Source organism: Nomascus leucogenys, chromosome 4, assembly GCF_006542625.1.
Source record: "Nomascus leucogenys isolate Asia chromosome 4, Asia_NLE_v1, whole genome shotgun sequence".
NCBI classification, from domain to species: Eukaryota; Metazoa; Chordata; class Mammalia; order Primates; family Hylobatidae; genus Nomascus; species Nomascus leucogenys.
The window spans coordinates 32,488,071-32,506,736 of NC_044384.1; the positions used below are offsets into that span (position 1 = coordinate 32,488,071).

General features: G+C 39.4%; 1 protein-coding gene and 1 non-coding gene across 2 annotated transcripts in view; both read left to right on the forward strand.

Moving 5' to 3' along the window:
• SKOR2 (SKI family transcriptional corepressor 2) overlaps positions 1–18,666 on the forward strand; it is a 45,648-nt gene that overhangs the window by 9,095 nt on the left and 17,887 nt on the right. Inside the window, exons 5-6 of the mRNA XM_030810100.1 lie at positions 11,687–11,752; positions 12,130–12,228. Coding sequence (XP_030665960.1) covers positions 11,687–11,752; positions 12,130–12,228 — 165 coding nt within the window. The remainder of the gene's footprint in view (positions 1–11,686; positions 11,753–12,129; positions 12,229–18,666) is intronic.
• On the forward strand, positions 8,128–8,234 carry LOC115834858. The gene has a single exon (XR_004029859.1). It is a non-coding gene; the product is annotated as a U6 spliceosomal RNA (small nuclear RNA).

Genomic DNA, 18,666 nt, shown 5'->3' on the forward strand with positions numbered 1-18,666 from the left:
AAATTTTTTAAATTTTGTAAATATGCTATAAAAGATGGAACATGTGCAATAGCTTTTCAAGGGGTAACAATGATTTGTACAAAATTATGGGATAATTTGATGTTTAAAATAGTTTCTATAAATTTAATGAGAAAATCCAAATTTCACAGTCTGAAATTTACTTTTAGGAACTTTAATTTCCTACACTGCATTTAACAGCTAACATTCATAATTTTTTAAGAAGTTTTCAGTTAACATTTCAACAGCCATGCATACCCATACCCACAAGCAATCTATTAATAAATATATTTGAACAAACTAAGTCCTTCACAGAGCTATGTTCTCTTCATTTCATGTGTATTAATAGTCTCTGTATATTTGTTAAAAACTGAATTTCTCTCTTTCATCTTCCTCTGATTTGGATGGAATTTGAAAACAAATTCCTAGCTTTAAGAGGGGTTTGTTTTCCCCATGCTTATTGACCTGGTAAACCCTAACAAGCCACCAGAACCTCAAGAATGGTAGCCAAGCAGATAAAAACCATGGTATCTACTGTTGTTTGATATTAAGATGGAAATATAAATGCTAAAAGGAAGTAAGTAAAAGTACAGTCAGGATCGGTGTTCACATAAAAATTCCACAGTGCCTGGAGCTCAGGGCAGTGCAGTCAATAGTTATATTGGCAATAACACCTAGTGATACTATTGAAATATTGCTGGTCCCTACCTCACAATAATTAATTTGATACAGATTCCCAGAGAAACTTGTTCCACATTGATTTTTCTATATCACAGTTTCATTCTCACATTATTCTGGGAAGTATGTAGTAGGAGGTTATACAATCTTATTATCCTGTATTGAATGGGAGACAGGTGAAACATGGAAGGGATAAAAATATATTATCAAAATAAGCAAATTTCAGGTGAAGGCTATATTTTGTTAACTTTATCTTGGAATCTTGGGTCACAAGAACTTCATCCTTATGGGGTTTTTTTGTTTTTTTTGTTTTTTGTTTTTTGCTTAGCACGTGGAAATGTTTTAAACACCAGGAAGTGTTTAAAGGGTTTGGATTGTGTGGGACTTAACTTGGTGCACCTTCAGCTGCCATTGCTTTTAGAAAAGATTAGCTTATGGTCCTCAGATTGAAATACACATTTGAGAAAATCCCAGACTGGGGCCCAAGTGACCTATGTTTTGGTATTAATGTATTTACTTGTGGTCAGATCCCAAGAATCCATTTATTTGGCAAAGTGTCAGAAATTCAGATGAGCCAAAGAGATTCTGAGCGCTTGTGATTAGCTGCTTTGGAGTGGTAGCAGCCAAATGTTTTATCCAGTATTCTTTACTCATTAATGAAGATATTTTCCCCTATGTAACAACCATTATCTACATGATAGCATTCATTTGTTTATTTACTTATTTACTCCACAAATATCTTTGAATGCCTACTGTATACTAAGTACTTTCCTAGACTCTGGGAATTCAGAAATAGAAATCAATACGAGTCCCTACCCTCACATTGCTTCCAATCAAGCGGAGGAGACAGATTACCTAAGAAGGCAGTATGAGTACTATAATCGTAGTCTACACAAAAAACCATCTGATAAGATTTATATAACCCTGTGTCCCTTTAGCCAATGTTTAATTCAACCATTATTATTGGAAAATATCAATATTTTATTTCTATGCTTATATAGCTATAACAAAAAAAGAATGAAATGTCTTTTCAGACTGCCTGATAAGTCAGTATGCAATTTTTGATTTTTATAGGAATTTTTCACTCCTGTGGCAACTATAAATATAGTTAACCAGAAAATCTCTATGACCTTTCTCTGAACAAAGATATAGACCTATATTTAATTGATCCCTAAAAAAAATTCAGTTTAGCAACAATACTTTGTTCCAGTTGATCTTTTAGTTCATCATTTTAATTAAGTTTAGCCTTTCTTTAATCTGTCAGCCTTATTGGTAACTATTACTTTTCAACAATTTCGAAGAGATTACATTTTTAAATGATTTTTTTAAAACCTCCCTGTTAATGGTCATTAACCTTACATACACCAGATATAATTCTGTATAATTGAGGGACCAAACATGAAGTTCTTAAGCAGCCAAAATTACCCAAAAGCCAGGAGAACTTTTATCTATAGATCCTTTAAAATTAGACCCAAGTCAGATAGATAAGGGGGATGGTAGTTTCATCAAAATATTACCTACTCAAAAATACAAATGACAGTATTTCCAATTGCAATCCCAGAGTAAGGTTTTGCATTTCCATTTTGAATAACTTTAGTGAAGTTAAGTGATCTGAAATTGAATGCAGTGGAGTAAGCTGGTAAGACAGCTCAAAGCTATTGCAGGTCAAGGAAATCAGGTAAAGTGGAGTCATCCCCACTTTTCAATCCCCTTCACTGGAGAAACGCGGGTACCATTGCAGTGTGAACATGGCTGCATCTTTTTATATGTATAGAAGTTTTAAAATCAATTTGATTTTCACTGGTATGATTCTCTAGTGTACTTAATATGCTACGGACAGATTTCTGAGAATAGTAAGAAGCAATTACACTTCTCATGAATATATAGCGGAGGAAGCACTCTGATTCATTATTCCATTCTATTTTTGAACATGCTTATTTTTTTTAAAAAAAAGCAAAAAATAAGAAAAATTATTTAAAGTATAGACTGGTAGATCTGAGTTTTAATTCCCTCACTAGGTGACATTAGGTAAACCCTTACACTATTTTGTGCCTCAGTTAATCTACCTATAAAATTTGATAAAACCTCCCATCTCTAGTTTACTAGCAACATTTAGTTATGCACAATGTATTTTGAAGTCTTTCAATACATGGATTCAAAATTAAATAATTTCCTTATTTCAGATATTTGTTTACTTTTATTTATGAATGTTTCCTTCTTACTAATGATTGTTAAAAATATAGAACTCAAGGAGATAGAGAAGGGCAATGAAAAAATGTCCAGGAAAAAAAATTAAACAGCATTAACTCACAACACCAGTTCTAAAACTCAAGAGCTTTCTAAATGAACTCGAGATGCACTAATCAAAGATATTTAATTTACTGATTCAAGATGCAACGTGTATGCACCTTGCAATAAATTTTGATCATGAATTGTAAAGTTTGCCATAACTCTTAGTTTACTATAATCCCACTGGTATTAGTTAATCTTGCACTTGCTCCTTTTTTTTTTTTCACTAATGGAGTTAATATTTAGTTAGTTCATTCTGTAGCATATGCTTTCCAGTGATTTTGATTTTTTTTTTCTTTTCTGTTCTGTGACCTCACTGAAGTGCCAGACGTCACAGGGGAAGTCATTCAATGTAGAATTTAACACCAAGAAATTAGAAGTCTATATCCCACTGACAGAGGAGAAAATTATTTAACCTTGCTTTTTATATAATTGATTTTTTAATGACTTAACGCAAAGTGTTTTTAAAAACCTCTCTATGCCATATGTTGTGCTATATTTTGGTTATTCTTAAGTGTACTAGTTACACTAACTAGATTAATTTTGACCCTATCCAAATTATACCTCTAAGAGTGTCAGAGACAGAGAAAATAAAAAATCCAGAAAATCTCAGTTAGAAGCAGATTATAAGACTAAGATCAATTTTAAAATTCAGAGTTTATTTGGGAGTTAAACATGCATACGTGGAGCTTCTGTTCAACAATGGCCAGGCCCTGTGCCTGCTGTTGAGCAACAGGAGAACAGAGCCTCAGCCCAGCATAAAAGGGCAAGAAGGTGATTGGGAGCAACATGCAAACATTGTTTGCAGCTTTGCATGCAGAAGATGGATTCTCTTCTAGGGTGCGCTCCCCTGCAGCAGAACACAGACACTGCTAGCACATGAGTCTGCACAAACTATGGAAACATCTGGACACTTGACCGAAATTATAATACCTTTCTTCATCCAGATGTTAGAGTGCTTGTGTATCTCATGTATAGACACAGTCTTAAACTAAAATAATTTTATTTACTAAATTGGCCAAGTGCAGTGGCTCATGCCTGTAATCTTAGCAGTTTGGGAGGCCGAGGCAGGTGGATTGCCTGAGGTCAGGAGTTCAAGACCAGCCTGGCCAACAAGGTAAAACCCTGTCTATACTAAAAATACAAAAATTAGCCGGGTGTGGTGGCGGCCGCCTGTAATCCCAGCTACTCGGGAGGCTGAGGCAAGAGAATCGCTTGAATCCAGGAGACGAAGGTAACAGTGAGCTGAGACTGCACCACTGCACTCCAGCCTGGGTGACAGAGCAAGACTATCTCTCAAAAAAAAAAGAAAAAAGTATTTACTAAATTTACCTGTGAGTGTGCAATTAAATAACACACTTTCTTTCTTTTTTTCTGCAGACTTCCTCTGTGGACAGACATTTTCCTTCTATTAAAAAAAATCAAAACAAAACATTTTCTCCAAATATTTTTCATGAATTGTCAACAACAGTATTGGGAGGACATAGAGGCCCTTTCAGTGATAAGCAACTGCTTAGTGCCTGGGGCTGCTGGCTGGGCCATGCTTCTAAGTGCCAGTTGTTGGCTCAAGGGAGAATTTAAAAGGGAGACAGCCAAGACAAGGAGTAGGAAACCAAGTAGGGATGAAATGACTGGGGGCAGCCTGGTACAGTGGCTCATGCTTATAATACCAGCACTTTGGAAGAATGAGACAGGAGGATTCCCTGAGGCCAGGAGTTCGAGACCAGACTGGGCAACATAGGGAGACCTACAAAATATTTTTTAAAATTAGCCTGGCATAGTGGCACAGCTACTCTGGAGGCTGAGGTGGGAGGATCGCATGAGCCCAGAAGGACAGGCTACAGTAAGCCATGTTCACACCACTGTACTCCAGCCTGTGCAACAGAGCAAGACCCTGTCTCAAAAAGAAAGAAAGAAAGAAGGAAAGAAAGAAAGAAAGAAAGAAAGAAAGAAAGAAAGAAAGAAAGAAGGAAAGAAAGAAAGAAAAAAAAAAAAAGAAAGAAAGAAAGAAAGAAAGAAAATGGTGGGGAGAAGAAAGAATGTATTTCCATAGAAGGGATGGGTGAATGCCACATTTTTTGCTCTTTATTCAAATGGCAAAAGTTTCATGTTGTACCCCATATACATGGCATACCCTACATGTCTGCAGGACACAATATTTAAATGCTCTTATTTATTGAATTCAGAGTTCAGTTTGAGAAGAGTGATAACTGTTTAATCAGCTTCTCCTCTCTCATGTCCACCGACAGAACAGGTCACCTGACCATTCATTTGGCTGTTATAGTTAAATGAGCTCTAAAAATGTACAATATTTTTGCTGTTGGAGGCCACAGTAGACATATATGTTAATTAATATTTTCAGGTCTTGGTTAAAATTTAGTGCTGTGGTTTTGTTTGTTCCTGAAAGAAATTTTCAAAATGTCAGATGAGAACAAAACTTATTTTCTATTGGAGCGTCACAAATTTCCCCAGTAAACTGAATGTATAGTTAGCCTAATTTAGTCAGAATATACAAATGGATCAAAATGTGCTTTTCACATATAGGAACAAGTTAATGCTTTAAAACCCGTCATGACAACTAAGGATTTAGAATAGCGTTAGTTGGTATTTCTCTTACAAAGCAGAATGAATTAAAAAGTACAACAAGTATTTGTGGAATGTATTTGTACCCTTTCCTAAGGTAGGGGAGATGGGGATTACCTGTAGGGTAGGATCTCTCTGCCCTCAGAAAGTATATTTTCTAGCTGAGAAAGACCAGACTAATATTGTAAAACACTAGAACATCAGGTACAAAGGGGCAGAATAAAGACAATAAGCACTTAGAACTTCAGCCCAGGAAAGGATAAATCAGTAAGATTTGCAGAAGTTGGAAAAGCCTTACAGAAGAAAAATGTCTTAGTCTGGCCAGGCTGCGATAAAAAAAAAAAAAAAAATACCATCGACTGGGTGGCTTAAACAATATCTGTTTTTCTCAGTTCTGGATGCTGGGAAGTCCAAGATCAAGGCACTGGCAGATTCAGTGATTGGTGAGGGAGCTCTCTTCCTGGTTCATAGATGGCCATTTTCTTGCTGAGTCCTCACATGGTGGAAAAGTAGGAAGGGAGCTCCCTGGGGTTGCTTTTATAAGGGCATTAATCCCATTCATGAGTGCTCTGCCCTCATGACCTAATCACCTCCCAAAGCGCCCCCCTCCCTTCTCTAATACCATCACCTTGGGGGTTAGGATTTAAATATGTGAATCTGGGGATAAGGGGGACACAGGCATTCAATCCTTAACAAGAAGAGACTTGGATGGCATTCTGATTTTGGTTGCACAAGGAAGAGAGGAGAGGGCACCTTAGGACAGAGAAATGACATAAGGCAGTTGTAGGCAGCAGATGTGAAAAATAAATGCCTGTTAGGCAATAAACACAGGATGGGCCAGGTGCAGTGACTCAGGCATATAATCCCAGCATTTTGGGAGGGCGAGGTAGATGGATCACATGAGCTCAGGGGTTCAAGACCAGCCTGGGCAACATGGTGAAACCCTGTCTCTACAAAAAAATACAGAAAAAAACTAGCCAGACATGATGGTGTGCACCTGTAGTCCCAGCTACCTGGGAGGCTGAGGTGAGAGGATCACCTGAGCCCAGGAGGTTGAGGCTGCAGTGAGCCTGGATTGTGTGAGTGCACTCCAGCCTGGGTGGCAGAGCGAGACCTTCTCTCAAAAAAAAAAAAGGAGACAGGATGGCTCAGCAGGTTGGACAAGAATGGGAGAACCTAGAGACTTTGGGGGGAGAACTTTAGAGTGGAGTCTTTGATGGAGACCATAGGGAGCCATTGCAGGTTCTTGAGCAGAGGCTTGCCATGATATTTAAGAGAAAGTAATTATTCTAGTACCTTGAAAGCTAGTGCTATTGAATCTGTTGGCTGTTTTTTTTTTTTTTTTTTTTGCTTGTTTGTGTTGTTCATATAGTCCATCTCCTCCTCATTTGCTATTTACTGCTCATATCTGCTTCAGCATGTTACTTCTCACACCCATCTTTCTCATACTTCCAGTTTCTAACGACATGTGAGGGCAGAACCAAGAGTGGGTTGGAACATTCACCTAGAATATGGAAACACTGCTGTTGGAGGACCTTGGAGAGACCAGGAAAGCTGACTCCTGACATTCCAGGCTCTCTGGTCTCCAGTTGCACTCAGCAGTGATGTAGTTTCCCTGATATGGCACGATGCTGCCTCCACCCTCCTGGGTGAGCAGGATTCTCAGAAACCATGCAGATCACAATGTCCTGCAAATGTGCACTTGGAAAGTCCTGGTGTAGACCCCTTCGTAAGCAGCAGCTTTTTCTTTTCTTCTTCTTTTTTGTATTTAAGTCAGGGTCTCACTCTATCACCCAGGCTGGAGTGCAGTGGCCAGTGGTGCAATCATGACTCACCTCAGCCTTGACCTCCAGGGCTCAAGTGATCTTCCCACTCAGAGTAGCCGGAAATAGAGGAGTGCACCACCATTCCCAGCTAATTTTTGTCTTTTTTGTAGAGACAGAGTTTTGCCATGTTGCGCAGTCTGGTATCAAACTCCTGGGTCCAAGCACTCTCCCTCAGCCTCCCAGAGTGCTGGGATTACAGGTGTGAGCCATGGCACTGGGCCTTTAGCAGCAGCTTTTGGTCACTTCTATCCACAGGAGATGTTTTATGCCCTAGTTACCCATTACTCTCCAACTTCAAACCAGTTTTTTTCTACAGTCTTAGATATGTTTGAGGCCAGGCTTCCAAGAAACATGCTTCTTCCATGTATAATTTTCTCTCCTACAATTCTACATTGTTAGAATCGCTATGCTTCCCCCCACCCCCTCTTTTTTTTTTTTTCCTGAGATGGAGTCTTGCTCTGTCACCCAGACTAGAATGCAGTGGCGTGATCTCGGTTTACAGCAATCTCTGCCTCCTGGGTTCAAGCGACTCTCCCGCCTCGGCCTCCCAAGTAGCTGGGATTACAGGTGCCTGCCACCGTGCCCAGCTAGTTTTTGTATTTTTAGTAGAGATGGGTTTTCACCATGTTGGCCAGGCTGGTCTTGAACTCCTGACCTTAGGTGATCCACCTGCCTCAGCCTCCCAAAGTGCTGGGATTATAGACATGAGCCACCACATCTGGCTCACCAACCCCTTTTTCAAAAGAGGAATCCAGTGCTCACTTTGGCAGCACATATACTAAAATTGGAACAATACAGAGAAGATTAGCATGGCCCCTGTGCAAGGATAACACACAAATTTCTGAAGCAGTCCATATTTAAAAACAAAAGGCGTGAGGGGAATATAGGGGATAAAAAAGTAAACACTTTAGGGATGTTTCCAAACCCATTCATTAATTCCGAAAAAGTAAAATGTAGCCAACCTGATGGAATTTTTAGAAAAATTGGGAGCTCACTGTCAACTAAATCACATTTATTTAATCTAGTATTAGACTGCCTTTTTTTTTAACCAGATGGAAACCATTAGCAGTAATAGTGAACAAATATATCCAGGCTCCCAGAGGTCATTTTTAACCACCATTAACAATCTGGTTTTCACAGATTAGTAATATACAAAAGGCAACAGTCCAGTAAAAGATACACAAAAGGCAGCGGAAGCTTCTGTGCTTTTTATTTACCTAACATTTAGCCATTTTAAAAACCCTTTGTAAGTGAGGCATTCGAATCCTCTAAGCTCAAAATTGGCAGATTTTACCCAGAAGATGCAGCAAAATATCTGTTTGAAATAGATGCCGATGCAAAGTGTTAATAAAACCTCTACAAAGCTGATGAAAAGACAAGCTTTTTATTAACATCATCAGTAGATTTGCCTGTGTTTAATATAGTTTCCATTTACTAGCTGCTTGTTTAGTGGTTTCATACCAATGTAAAGCTACTAATTATGAAGTAGGAAAGAAATGCATTTTACATATCATATTTTAATTTTTAAATTCAACTAACTGAAACATAATATAAGATAAACAGTCCACAAAATATACTAATGAGTCAAAAGGAATCTGGTCTATAATTTGATAAGACTATGATTTCTAGAATTGCCTATTCAGGAATAAAGATCTCATTTAAATCATGCTTTGAGTGGTTGAGAAAGTTGTAGAATGATAGTGTCATTATGCCCTGCAGATAAATGCAGAGATACATGCATGCCTCTTTCTTCTGTTGTTCAGATTCAATATTGTATGCCAGTATTTTTGAAACTTCTACACCTTTAACTGGTTAACAGAGACTGCACATAATATGCATGTATCTTCATTTCAAAATACTATTTTTCTTGGTTTACACATTAATGATTTGTTATCAACCTTCATGTTACTCTTGTTTTACATAATAGTGTTTTTCTAGGAATTGCATTGAGGTCTATATTTAAAATGCTTCACAGATATTTCCTCTCTATTTTCTTTTTATATGGAGAAGAAAGCCAAGATATCAAGGTTCAAGAGTACATCTGAGCCTATAGAAAAATCATGTCCAAGATGAGAATGAGAATGAGGCTATAGGAATCTGATCTGGATATTAGAGAAGATGCTTGCTATTAAGGAACTTAGGGATGCCAAGGATATTATTAGGCTCCTTCCCCTAATGATGCATATGTTCTGGAATATTTGCGTATATTTTCACAGATGTATTTACCTACACACACACACACACACATGCACAAACACACACAAACGTACTCCGCACAGTCATCAAGTAAAATGCACTTGAACTGCCATTGATAATATCATATTGAAAATTTTCCTGTCTGTCCATGATACTGTTATAGGTCACCACTTCAGGGAGAAATTCTGTTTCCCTCTTTGCAGAAATTTTTACCTCAGCAAAGAAATCTCCCCGTACTTCTACAAGTGCCCAGGGCCATTACATTTTGGTTTTTGCTGAGGGAAATAAATAGTAAGGAGATCTTTGATGAATTCTGGCCCATGCTTACTGTAATTTAGAATTTATGACCTCTGGGATCCTTTTCAGAAACAACTGCAGACCCTTTATTGAGTGCTTATTGTATGTTCAGCACTGTGCTAGGCACTGGCCATACCTAGCCTCTGCCCCCAAGTAACACATGGCCCACTGAGTGAGGAAGGGGAGTAAGGAAACAGTACCATGCCTGAGGCCTGTGCATGGAACTCTGGGGACACAGAGGAGGGATGGGGGGAAAGGGAGAGGGATCCATGAAGCCTCAGAGCCCCTTTGTTTGTTCTACCACACCTCTTCAGACAGAAATGAAAAGCTTGATTAAATTATGTGAGTATTGAGGATAGCGGGTTGAATTTTTTAAAAATTCTGATTGCCTGAATGATTGGATTCTGGTTTATTTAGAGCAGATTTGTAGACTCAATTCATGACTGTGGATAGAGACATTTTCTTAACTTGCCATCCTAGTCAGCATGTAAACGAAATAGGAATAATGATCTAATCTTTATGCACAATATAGTTTTCTTTGGTCAAGGAAGAGCAGTTAAGAGATATCAGCAAGCAAGTAACTGTTTACAAACTTATATAAGTTAACTTATTTTGTCTCTCTGTTTTAAGTTGATTTTTAATTTTTTTTTACTTTTTGTTTTATTTATTTATTTGTTTTTTTTTTTTTTGAGACAGGGTCACCCAGGCTGGAGTGCAGTAGTGCAATCACAGCTCACTACAGCCTCAATCTCCTGGGCTCAAGTGATCCTCCCACCTCAGCCTCCCAAGTTGCTGGAACTACAGGTGCACACCACCACATTCAGCTAATTTTTCTATTTTTGTAGGGACAAGCTTTTGCCATGTTACCCAGGTTGGTCTCGAACTCCTGGCCTCAAGCAATCCTCCCGCCTCAGCCTCCCAATTACAGATGTGAGTCACTGCACCTAGCCTTAAGTTGATTTTTTTTTTTTTTTTTTGAGATGGATTTTCGCTCTTGTTGCCCAGGCTGGAGTGCAATGGCACAATCTCAGCTCACCGCAACCTCCGCCTCCCAGGTTCAAGCAATTCTCCTGCCTCAGCCTCTCGAGTAGCTGAGATTACAGGCATGCACCACCACGCCCAGCTAATTTTGTATTTTTCGTAGAGACGGGGTTTCTCCATGTTGGTCAGGCTGGTCTTGAACTCCTGACGTCAGGTGATCTGCCCGCCTCGGAGTCCCAAAGTGCTGGGATTATAGGTGTGAGCCACCGCGCCCGGCCCAAGTTGGTTTTTTTTAAAAAAACAAACTGTCAATTATTAGGAAACCCCTCCAGGCTTATCATTTACAACTCAAAGCCTCCTCACATTTCTTTTTCAGTGTCCCAAATTTTGATGGCCCAAGAAGGCTGGGCCCCTGCTTCTAGTCGTGAGAACCTTTCCATTCAAACCAAGCTTCCTCCCTTCAAGGAGCAGTGAGACTCCAATCAGATTTCTACCAGAAATCTTGACTATCCAGACTCCTTTTTTGCCCATTCTAGCAATTTCCTTCCTTGTAAAGGATGGATAGCGGTAGGGGGCTGGAGAGGGAATAACTTCAAGAATCTGCTTTTCCGGAGCTGCCATCACAGGCCAGGCAGGCTCTGCCCTCTTTTTCTGCACCTCCCCTCCGTGTGTCAGGAGGATTGTATGTGAATAAATGAGGACAATATTTGGTTATGAGGACTTCCAATTTCAGGTTATATTAAATAAACTGTTTTGCAGATATTAAAAGAAAATGTAAAGGAAAACTTACAGAACTAGCCTACACAAAACTAATAATATTTTTTCTGCTTTTTTAAAAGGTGAACACGCACAAGAAACCAACTCACCTCATTCACTCAAAAAGGATGTAGAAAATATGGGGAAAGGTAAATGAAAGTTTCAATTCTGTAGAACATCTCTTAGCTTTAAACGACTATGGAGATAATAGGAGGATATTTTTGTTCTACACCATATTTTTAGCTTGATAAGCAACATATGAATAATATATGGACCATTGGGTGGATATAATTGAGATTAATGCATACATATCAATCAATACATGACACTGTAATATAATACTTTAAAATAATATATTACATTGATTTATATTCATGGATTTCTGCACAAAATCTATCCTATGTCTATGCAACACTTTTTAAACTGGTAAAATATTTTGTCTTATAATAATAAATTGCCATATATAACAGTTCTCTGGAGAGTTATTTGTAAAGATTAGTAAAATGACTCTTCTTTTTTTTATTAGAAGAACTTCAGAAGGTTTTATTTGAACAAATAGATTTACGGAGACGACTGGAACAAGAATTCCAGGTGTTAAAAGGAAACACGTCTTTCCCAGTATTCAGTAAGAAATCACTTTTATTCATTGTATTTATGATAACTGATTACGTTTCTATTATTAGTCTTAAGAATGTGATTCTAAGTATTAAGCGATTGTGCAAAACACACACAGTCTTCCCATGGTCTGCCTAAATATTCATAAATTTTAGTTTTATTTAGGCTTTGAATTGACTCACAGATAAAATTTCTTACAAGAACTTTTTAGTATTTGTGTATGGATGTATGTGTATCTCTATGTGTATGTTGTACATATTTTAAAAATGTGTGTAAATATATAATTAAATATGTAAATATATTTAAATATTTAGATATAGTTAGATTATAGATTTTAAAACAAAAGAACTACTTCGGTATTTACATTCTCTCAAGTAGGGAAAACAAGAAAAAGTTAACTTTCATTCTCAGATTGTCCTGGATAGCTTCCTGATGCTTGAGATATGTATAAATATGAAAATCTAAACTTTAATGGTTCAGTATACACAATCTATTTTATTAAATGAAATTGGTATAATTTTAGTAGTTTTAGATTTCCCATCCATATTTAATGTTAAAATTCCATTCTGAATTCAGAGGCAGGAGATATTGTAGCCTAAAAACTGTTAGTTCTACTCCCAGAGTCTTGGAATTTCCTAAAACTTTACGGTAGGTGTCCAGATTTTTAAAATTCATCTGCCCTGGTCTGGGTCACATCTGGACAAATACATCCCAGTAGTGTTTTTCAAGCTTTCCGGAGTTTGATTTAGTCATATTCCCCTCTCCAGAGAAAGGAAAGTGGGAAAATAGTATGCAAACTTATTTTTTTTTTCTTTTTGAGACGGAGTCTTGCTCTGTCACCCAGGCTGGAGTGCAGTGGCACAATCTCGGCTCACTGCAACCTCTGCCACCTGGGTTCAAGCAAATCTCCTGTCTCAGCCTCCAGAGTAGCTGGTACTACAGGCGCACACCACCACACCTGGCTAATTTTTGTATTCTTAGTAGAGGCAGGGTTTCACCATATTGGTCAGGCAGATCTCGAACTCCTGACCTCAGGTGATCCACCTGCCTCGGCATCCCAAAGTGCTGGGATTACAGGCATGAGCCACTGTGCCTGGCTGGCAAACTTATTTTTCTAATTATATATTTTTAAAATTAATTTTTTCCAGGGCACTTTTTTAGAATGTCAGCATGCTTCTTGTTATTAATCCAGAAATCACAAAACTCAAGTTGGCAATTCCTGTGCCAGATGATTCCTGTATCAGCATCTGGAAGATTTTTAAATAATTGTGATAATTTCAGTAATATCAGCCTGAAGGTCCTCATTCATTAGGGCTTCCTAAATGTAATCACTGGCACAACTGAATGACATACTTAGGTAGCATTTTTGAATAGCACCAGGTTCCTGGTAACATGTCAAACTAAATTTGACCAGAACATTTAGTCAGGATTCAAAATGTAGAGGTAACTGCATGATGGAAGAGAACTCTGACCACAAGGAATGGGAGGGTCTGCAAAGTGTGTTCTCTCTGCATACTCCAAAGGAGGTTGGAGCTCATGTTGCTTCAGTTATTTTGAATTCAGAGAATGCCTGCAGGGCTTTAGAATAAGATTGAAAGAAGGAGAATGGCCAATAGCTTTTGATAGCATAATTAGGAATATTGTGATACTTATAGCTTTGAGAAAAGGAGAAACATTTAAAATATCTTTGAAACCATAAGAAACAGGTGCTTCGAAAGGATCTAGGATTCTCTAACTTTTGAAACTGTATCTTAAGAAAGGCTGCACAGTTCCTTGCCCCAATGAGAGGCATTGAATGATATGTTTTTCCAATAGCTGATGTTTATCTAATTGTTGAGTTTGCAAGTCACTGCTTTTAGATCTAGCAGAGTGGATCTAAGTCCCGTTGAATCCCTAACATGCCCTTCTAACTCCCTATGAAATCTCTGTAGTCATAATTCATCCCATTAATAAAAGCTAACTCATATTCATTCTAAGGAATTAAGTAGTCCATAATAATTTATATTTTTCTTAGTAACTGCTCTGTAGCACAACATGTTTCTGTTAAACAAAATGTTAGAATGTTACAGTACTGGCCAGTTTCAATTCAGACCTCTCATTCATCATTTTGATGTGCATTAATATGTATCCTCTGTGATTGCCACATATATGAAACACTTCAATTAAACAGTAACAAAAAAAGAATTCCTCTTTTTTTATCTACAACATACTCCACTGACCAAGGAAGTGGCATGTGTGTGCCCAAGTTTAAATAATGCGTGGTTTAGATACACCACAAAGAGGCAGTCAATTTCACACGGATGAAAATAGCAAATGCACATTATGTGCTTGTTAACTAAATGTGAGGGGCCGTGAGACTAAGGGACAGATTTAGATTCACTCAGATGAAAAGGGGAAAACCAAGCTTTGCAAAGCCTCATCGGAAAGAAGCATAGAGGAATTCTCGTGAGAGTTTTGCAAAGCTTTTTACTAGGAGGTGAACAGATGCTCACAGTCACCACACTTAAAATCCAGTTGACTTAGAGCACTGTGGTCCTAGGCTAGGAGCTGTAGCACGTGAGAATTAAGAATCTAGGCTCAAAAATCGACCAGACTTGAGTTCATTTTCAGGCTCTGCTACTTGCTAGTTGTATGACCTTGGCAACTGTAAAATGGGGCAGATAATTCCTATCTCATAGAAGAATGAGAGGACTGAACGAGAGACCTATGTGAAGTGCTGTGCACATTGCTGGGCACAGGATAAGTGCAATTATGATGGTAATTATGAAGCAGAAAGAAGAAAAGGAGAGGAACAGCACTGAGCTCTAGAAAAGCATTTCTAAACTTGGGTCCAAGTTTTTGGCTTCTGGCCAGGCACAGTGGCTTATGCCTGTAATCCTAGCACTTTGGGAGGCCGAGGCAGGCAGATCACTTGAGGTCAGGAGTTTGAGACCAGCCTGGCCAACTTGATGAAACCTCATCTGTACCAGAAATATAAAAAATTAGCTGGTGTGGTGGTATGAATCCTAGCTACTCAGGAGGCTGAAGCAGGAGAATCGCTTGAACCTGGGAGGCAGAGGTTGCAGTGAGCTGAGATCGTGCCACTGCACTCCAGCCTGGGCAACACAGGGAGACTCTGTCTCCAAAAAAAAAAAATTGGCTTCTTGTCGTGGTTCTGAGGGCTAATGAGGACCACAGGAATGGTCCTAAGTATGGAGAGGGTACAAATAAATATAACAGAGAGGAGGGGCAGGTGCAGGAGGAGGAGGAGGAGGAGGAAGGGTAGAGGGAAAAAGGAGAAGGAGGAGGAAGAGGCAGAAAAGGAGGAAGAAGGAGGAAGATGGAGGAGAAGGAAGAAACAAGTCTCCACATTTGGGGAGCAGCAGTTGGGAGGAGGAAGAGAAACAAGCAACTCTCTGCACTTGCTGGAACACAGGCTTCCAGAGCTGCTCTCCACTGATACTTATGCATAGCCCTGATGGGGAAATCTGGGGAGGAGAAAGCAGGGCAAGGCAGGCATTTGCCATTACAGCAGAGGCAGAGAGGCATGGCAGGTCATAGAGAGGGTTCCAGGTGTGGATGCTGACTGCTCTACTCACTGACTGAGTAACCTTAGGCAAGTTCCCTGATCTCTTTTCAACACTATAACAATACTACTACCTACCTCCTGGGGTTGTGGAGAGGATTAAATGAGTGAAAGGCATGAAGTGCTTAGCATAGTGACAAATGCATAGTAATTACTATTAAATGTGAGTTGTTGCTACTATATACTGTTTTAAAATTTGATGCTGACATTCTTGTAGTGACTGTATAGTAAACCAGCTAATGTAAGAAACCAGAACTTGTAAAGGTTTATGGGAGCTGTCATTATAGAGGGTGGAACAGGCAGTGAAACTTGCTTTAATACCAAACAATAAGTTTAATCAACAAACCGGGTAGGACACAACAGAGAGGTAGGGAGGGTATACTAAGGAAAAAGGAGAAGCTGGAATTGAGTGGGAGTAGGTGTTTGGGGAAATGGATTAGGAGGGGCTCCACCATTATCAAGGTTACTTTGAGATGACAATAGGATGGCTGGTCAAACATGTTTTGCAATGAAAATCATGTTCAATTGGACAGATAAATTATTAAAGGTGACTCCCAATGCCACCATTCCAAACTCCCTCACTTACGACTGGTCTGATCATTTTTGCAGCTGTAAATCCAGAAGTTATGTTTGCCACTGCATTATGTACACCTTCCCCAGCAATTGTATCTCTTCTTCCTCTCTTTTCCTCCAACACCCTATGCCTTCCTTTATTCCAGCATTCATCATTTTGCTGTAGTTTTTATTCATTTTGATTTCTTCCCACTAGCCTTCTTAAAACCTCAGAGCCTAGCCCCAAACCTGGGACCTGCTAAAGGTGGCAATGAATGGAGAAGGCCCTCACCAGCAGGGTGCCCTGCATCCTCACCTCCCTTCTCCACTCCAGCCCTTTCTGCCTGCTGCTCTTAGCCCTGTCTTCCTAAAACTCTAGATTTGGCACAAAATCTTCACCTCAAGAAGCTAGAATGATTTGCACTGTTTATCATGGTATATCTAAGTTAACTCTTGTCTGACTCTCAAAACCTGTCATAATTGTGTGCCCCTCCCCCAACCTCTCCACCCTTGTTTCTGCTTCTCCCCCCGGCTCAGCTCCAGTTACCTGGCAGACCACTCTCACCCCTCTCCCTCCACCTCTACACACCGTGTCCCTCTAGTCCAGAGTGCCTTCCCTCATCCAAGTCCTCCTTCTTATCTGGAGCACAGCTAAAGTTTTGCCACATCCAAGAAGCCTTTCCACTCTTGCAGCAGGCACCATTCTCTGAAGTCCTGTTGTGTTCATTTCTAGTACCATGAGTTTTCTGTGTTGACTCCTCCTCTGTTTCACTCATGTTACTCTCCACTCCCCCAACCCGAATTGTAAATAGATTCAGGGAAGGGCTACTCAGAATGTTCTTCTGTTGCCACCTGCAGCACCTGGCATATTGTGGGTACATAGCATACTCTCAATAAATGATTGATAGAAACATTGGGGTCATACCCGAAGGAGATTAAAACTGACAATGGAGGATGAAATTGGATCACTGAAGACTTGTATAAAGGAGAGTATCCAGGGCTCATGAGTTGAATCCTTAGATTTGCAGATCTAGTGACAAATTCATGGTGCTTACAAGAACTGAGTGGAAAGGCCAGTTGGTTATTACAGGAAAGCACTAATGAGTGGAGCTTTAAGAAAAATGTTAGATTTCATCGAAAATGTCATCATTTTAGATTCTTATAAAAAATTGCTCTTCCAAATTACTGTTAAGAGTCCTTGTTATTAAAAACAAACTACATCTCATCTCCCTGAATATGGTTGTCTGCATCTTTCACCTGTGGCCATTATTGAATTCATTTTATGTTCAGTGGCTCGCTTCCTTCCTTCCTTCTTCTTTCTTTTTGTAGCATACTCTGGAAGATGAAGGGCGGGGTCGGGGCGGCGGGGCAGATTCCAAAATACTGTACAGATTAAAAGCCTTGGTCCTTTCAGTAGGAGATGGCTATGAAAAAAAATTTTTTTAAGTTTTGGCTGGGCACAGTGGCTCAGGTCTGTAATCTCAGCACTTTGGGAAGTCGAGGCAGGAGGATTGCTTGAGCCTAGGAGTTCGAGATCAGCCTGGGCAACATACTGGGACCCTGTCTCTACACAAACACATACACACAAATTAGCCAAGCATGGTGGCATGCACAGGTAGTCCCAGCTACTAAGGACGCAGAGGTGGGAGGATCACTTGAACCCAGGAGGTCAAGGCTGCAGTGAGCTCTGGTCACACCATTGCACTCAAGCCTGGGTGACAGAGCAAGACCCTGTCTCAAAAAAAAAAAAAAAAAAGGTTCAATGGTTCTTTAAAAATAGAGATAACAAAATGAAGCCATTGTAAACAAATTGAACCCCAAAGCCCACTGCTTGGTTAGAATATTCCAGGTGAACCAGATGTGAACCAGATGTACCCTATGGGTTTGTCTTCTTACTTATGGTTCTAGGAATGTAGGCTAGATACTTTTTATTGCCGTTTGGAAAACCCTTTGGCTTTTCCAGCTGTCTGAGTTTGCAGTGTGCAGCCTTGCTGTTGTGTTGGCTGACATGCTGCACTTCAGTGCTTTTCTTTGCTATTTCCTTTCATATTATCATTTTCCAAAAATAGTTGGGTTATAAGTGATTCTCATTAGAGAAGTTGGCTTAATGATTTTTTCCATCTCCAATTAAACTGTGTCTTCGTCAACCTTTAGAACATAGAAAAAATATGGTCGGGCATGGTGGCTCATCCTGTAATCCCAGTACTATGGGAGGCCAAGGCAGGTGGATCACTTGAGGTCAGGAGTTTGAAAGCAGCCTGGCCAAAATGGTGAAACCCTGTCTCTACTAAAAATACAAAAAAATTAGCCAGGCATGGTGGCGCATGCCTG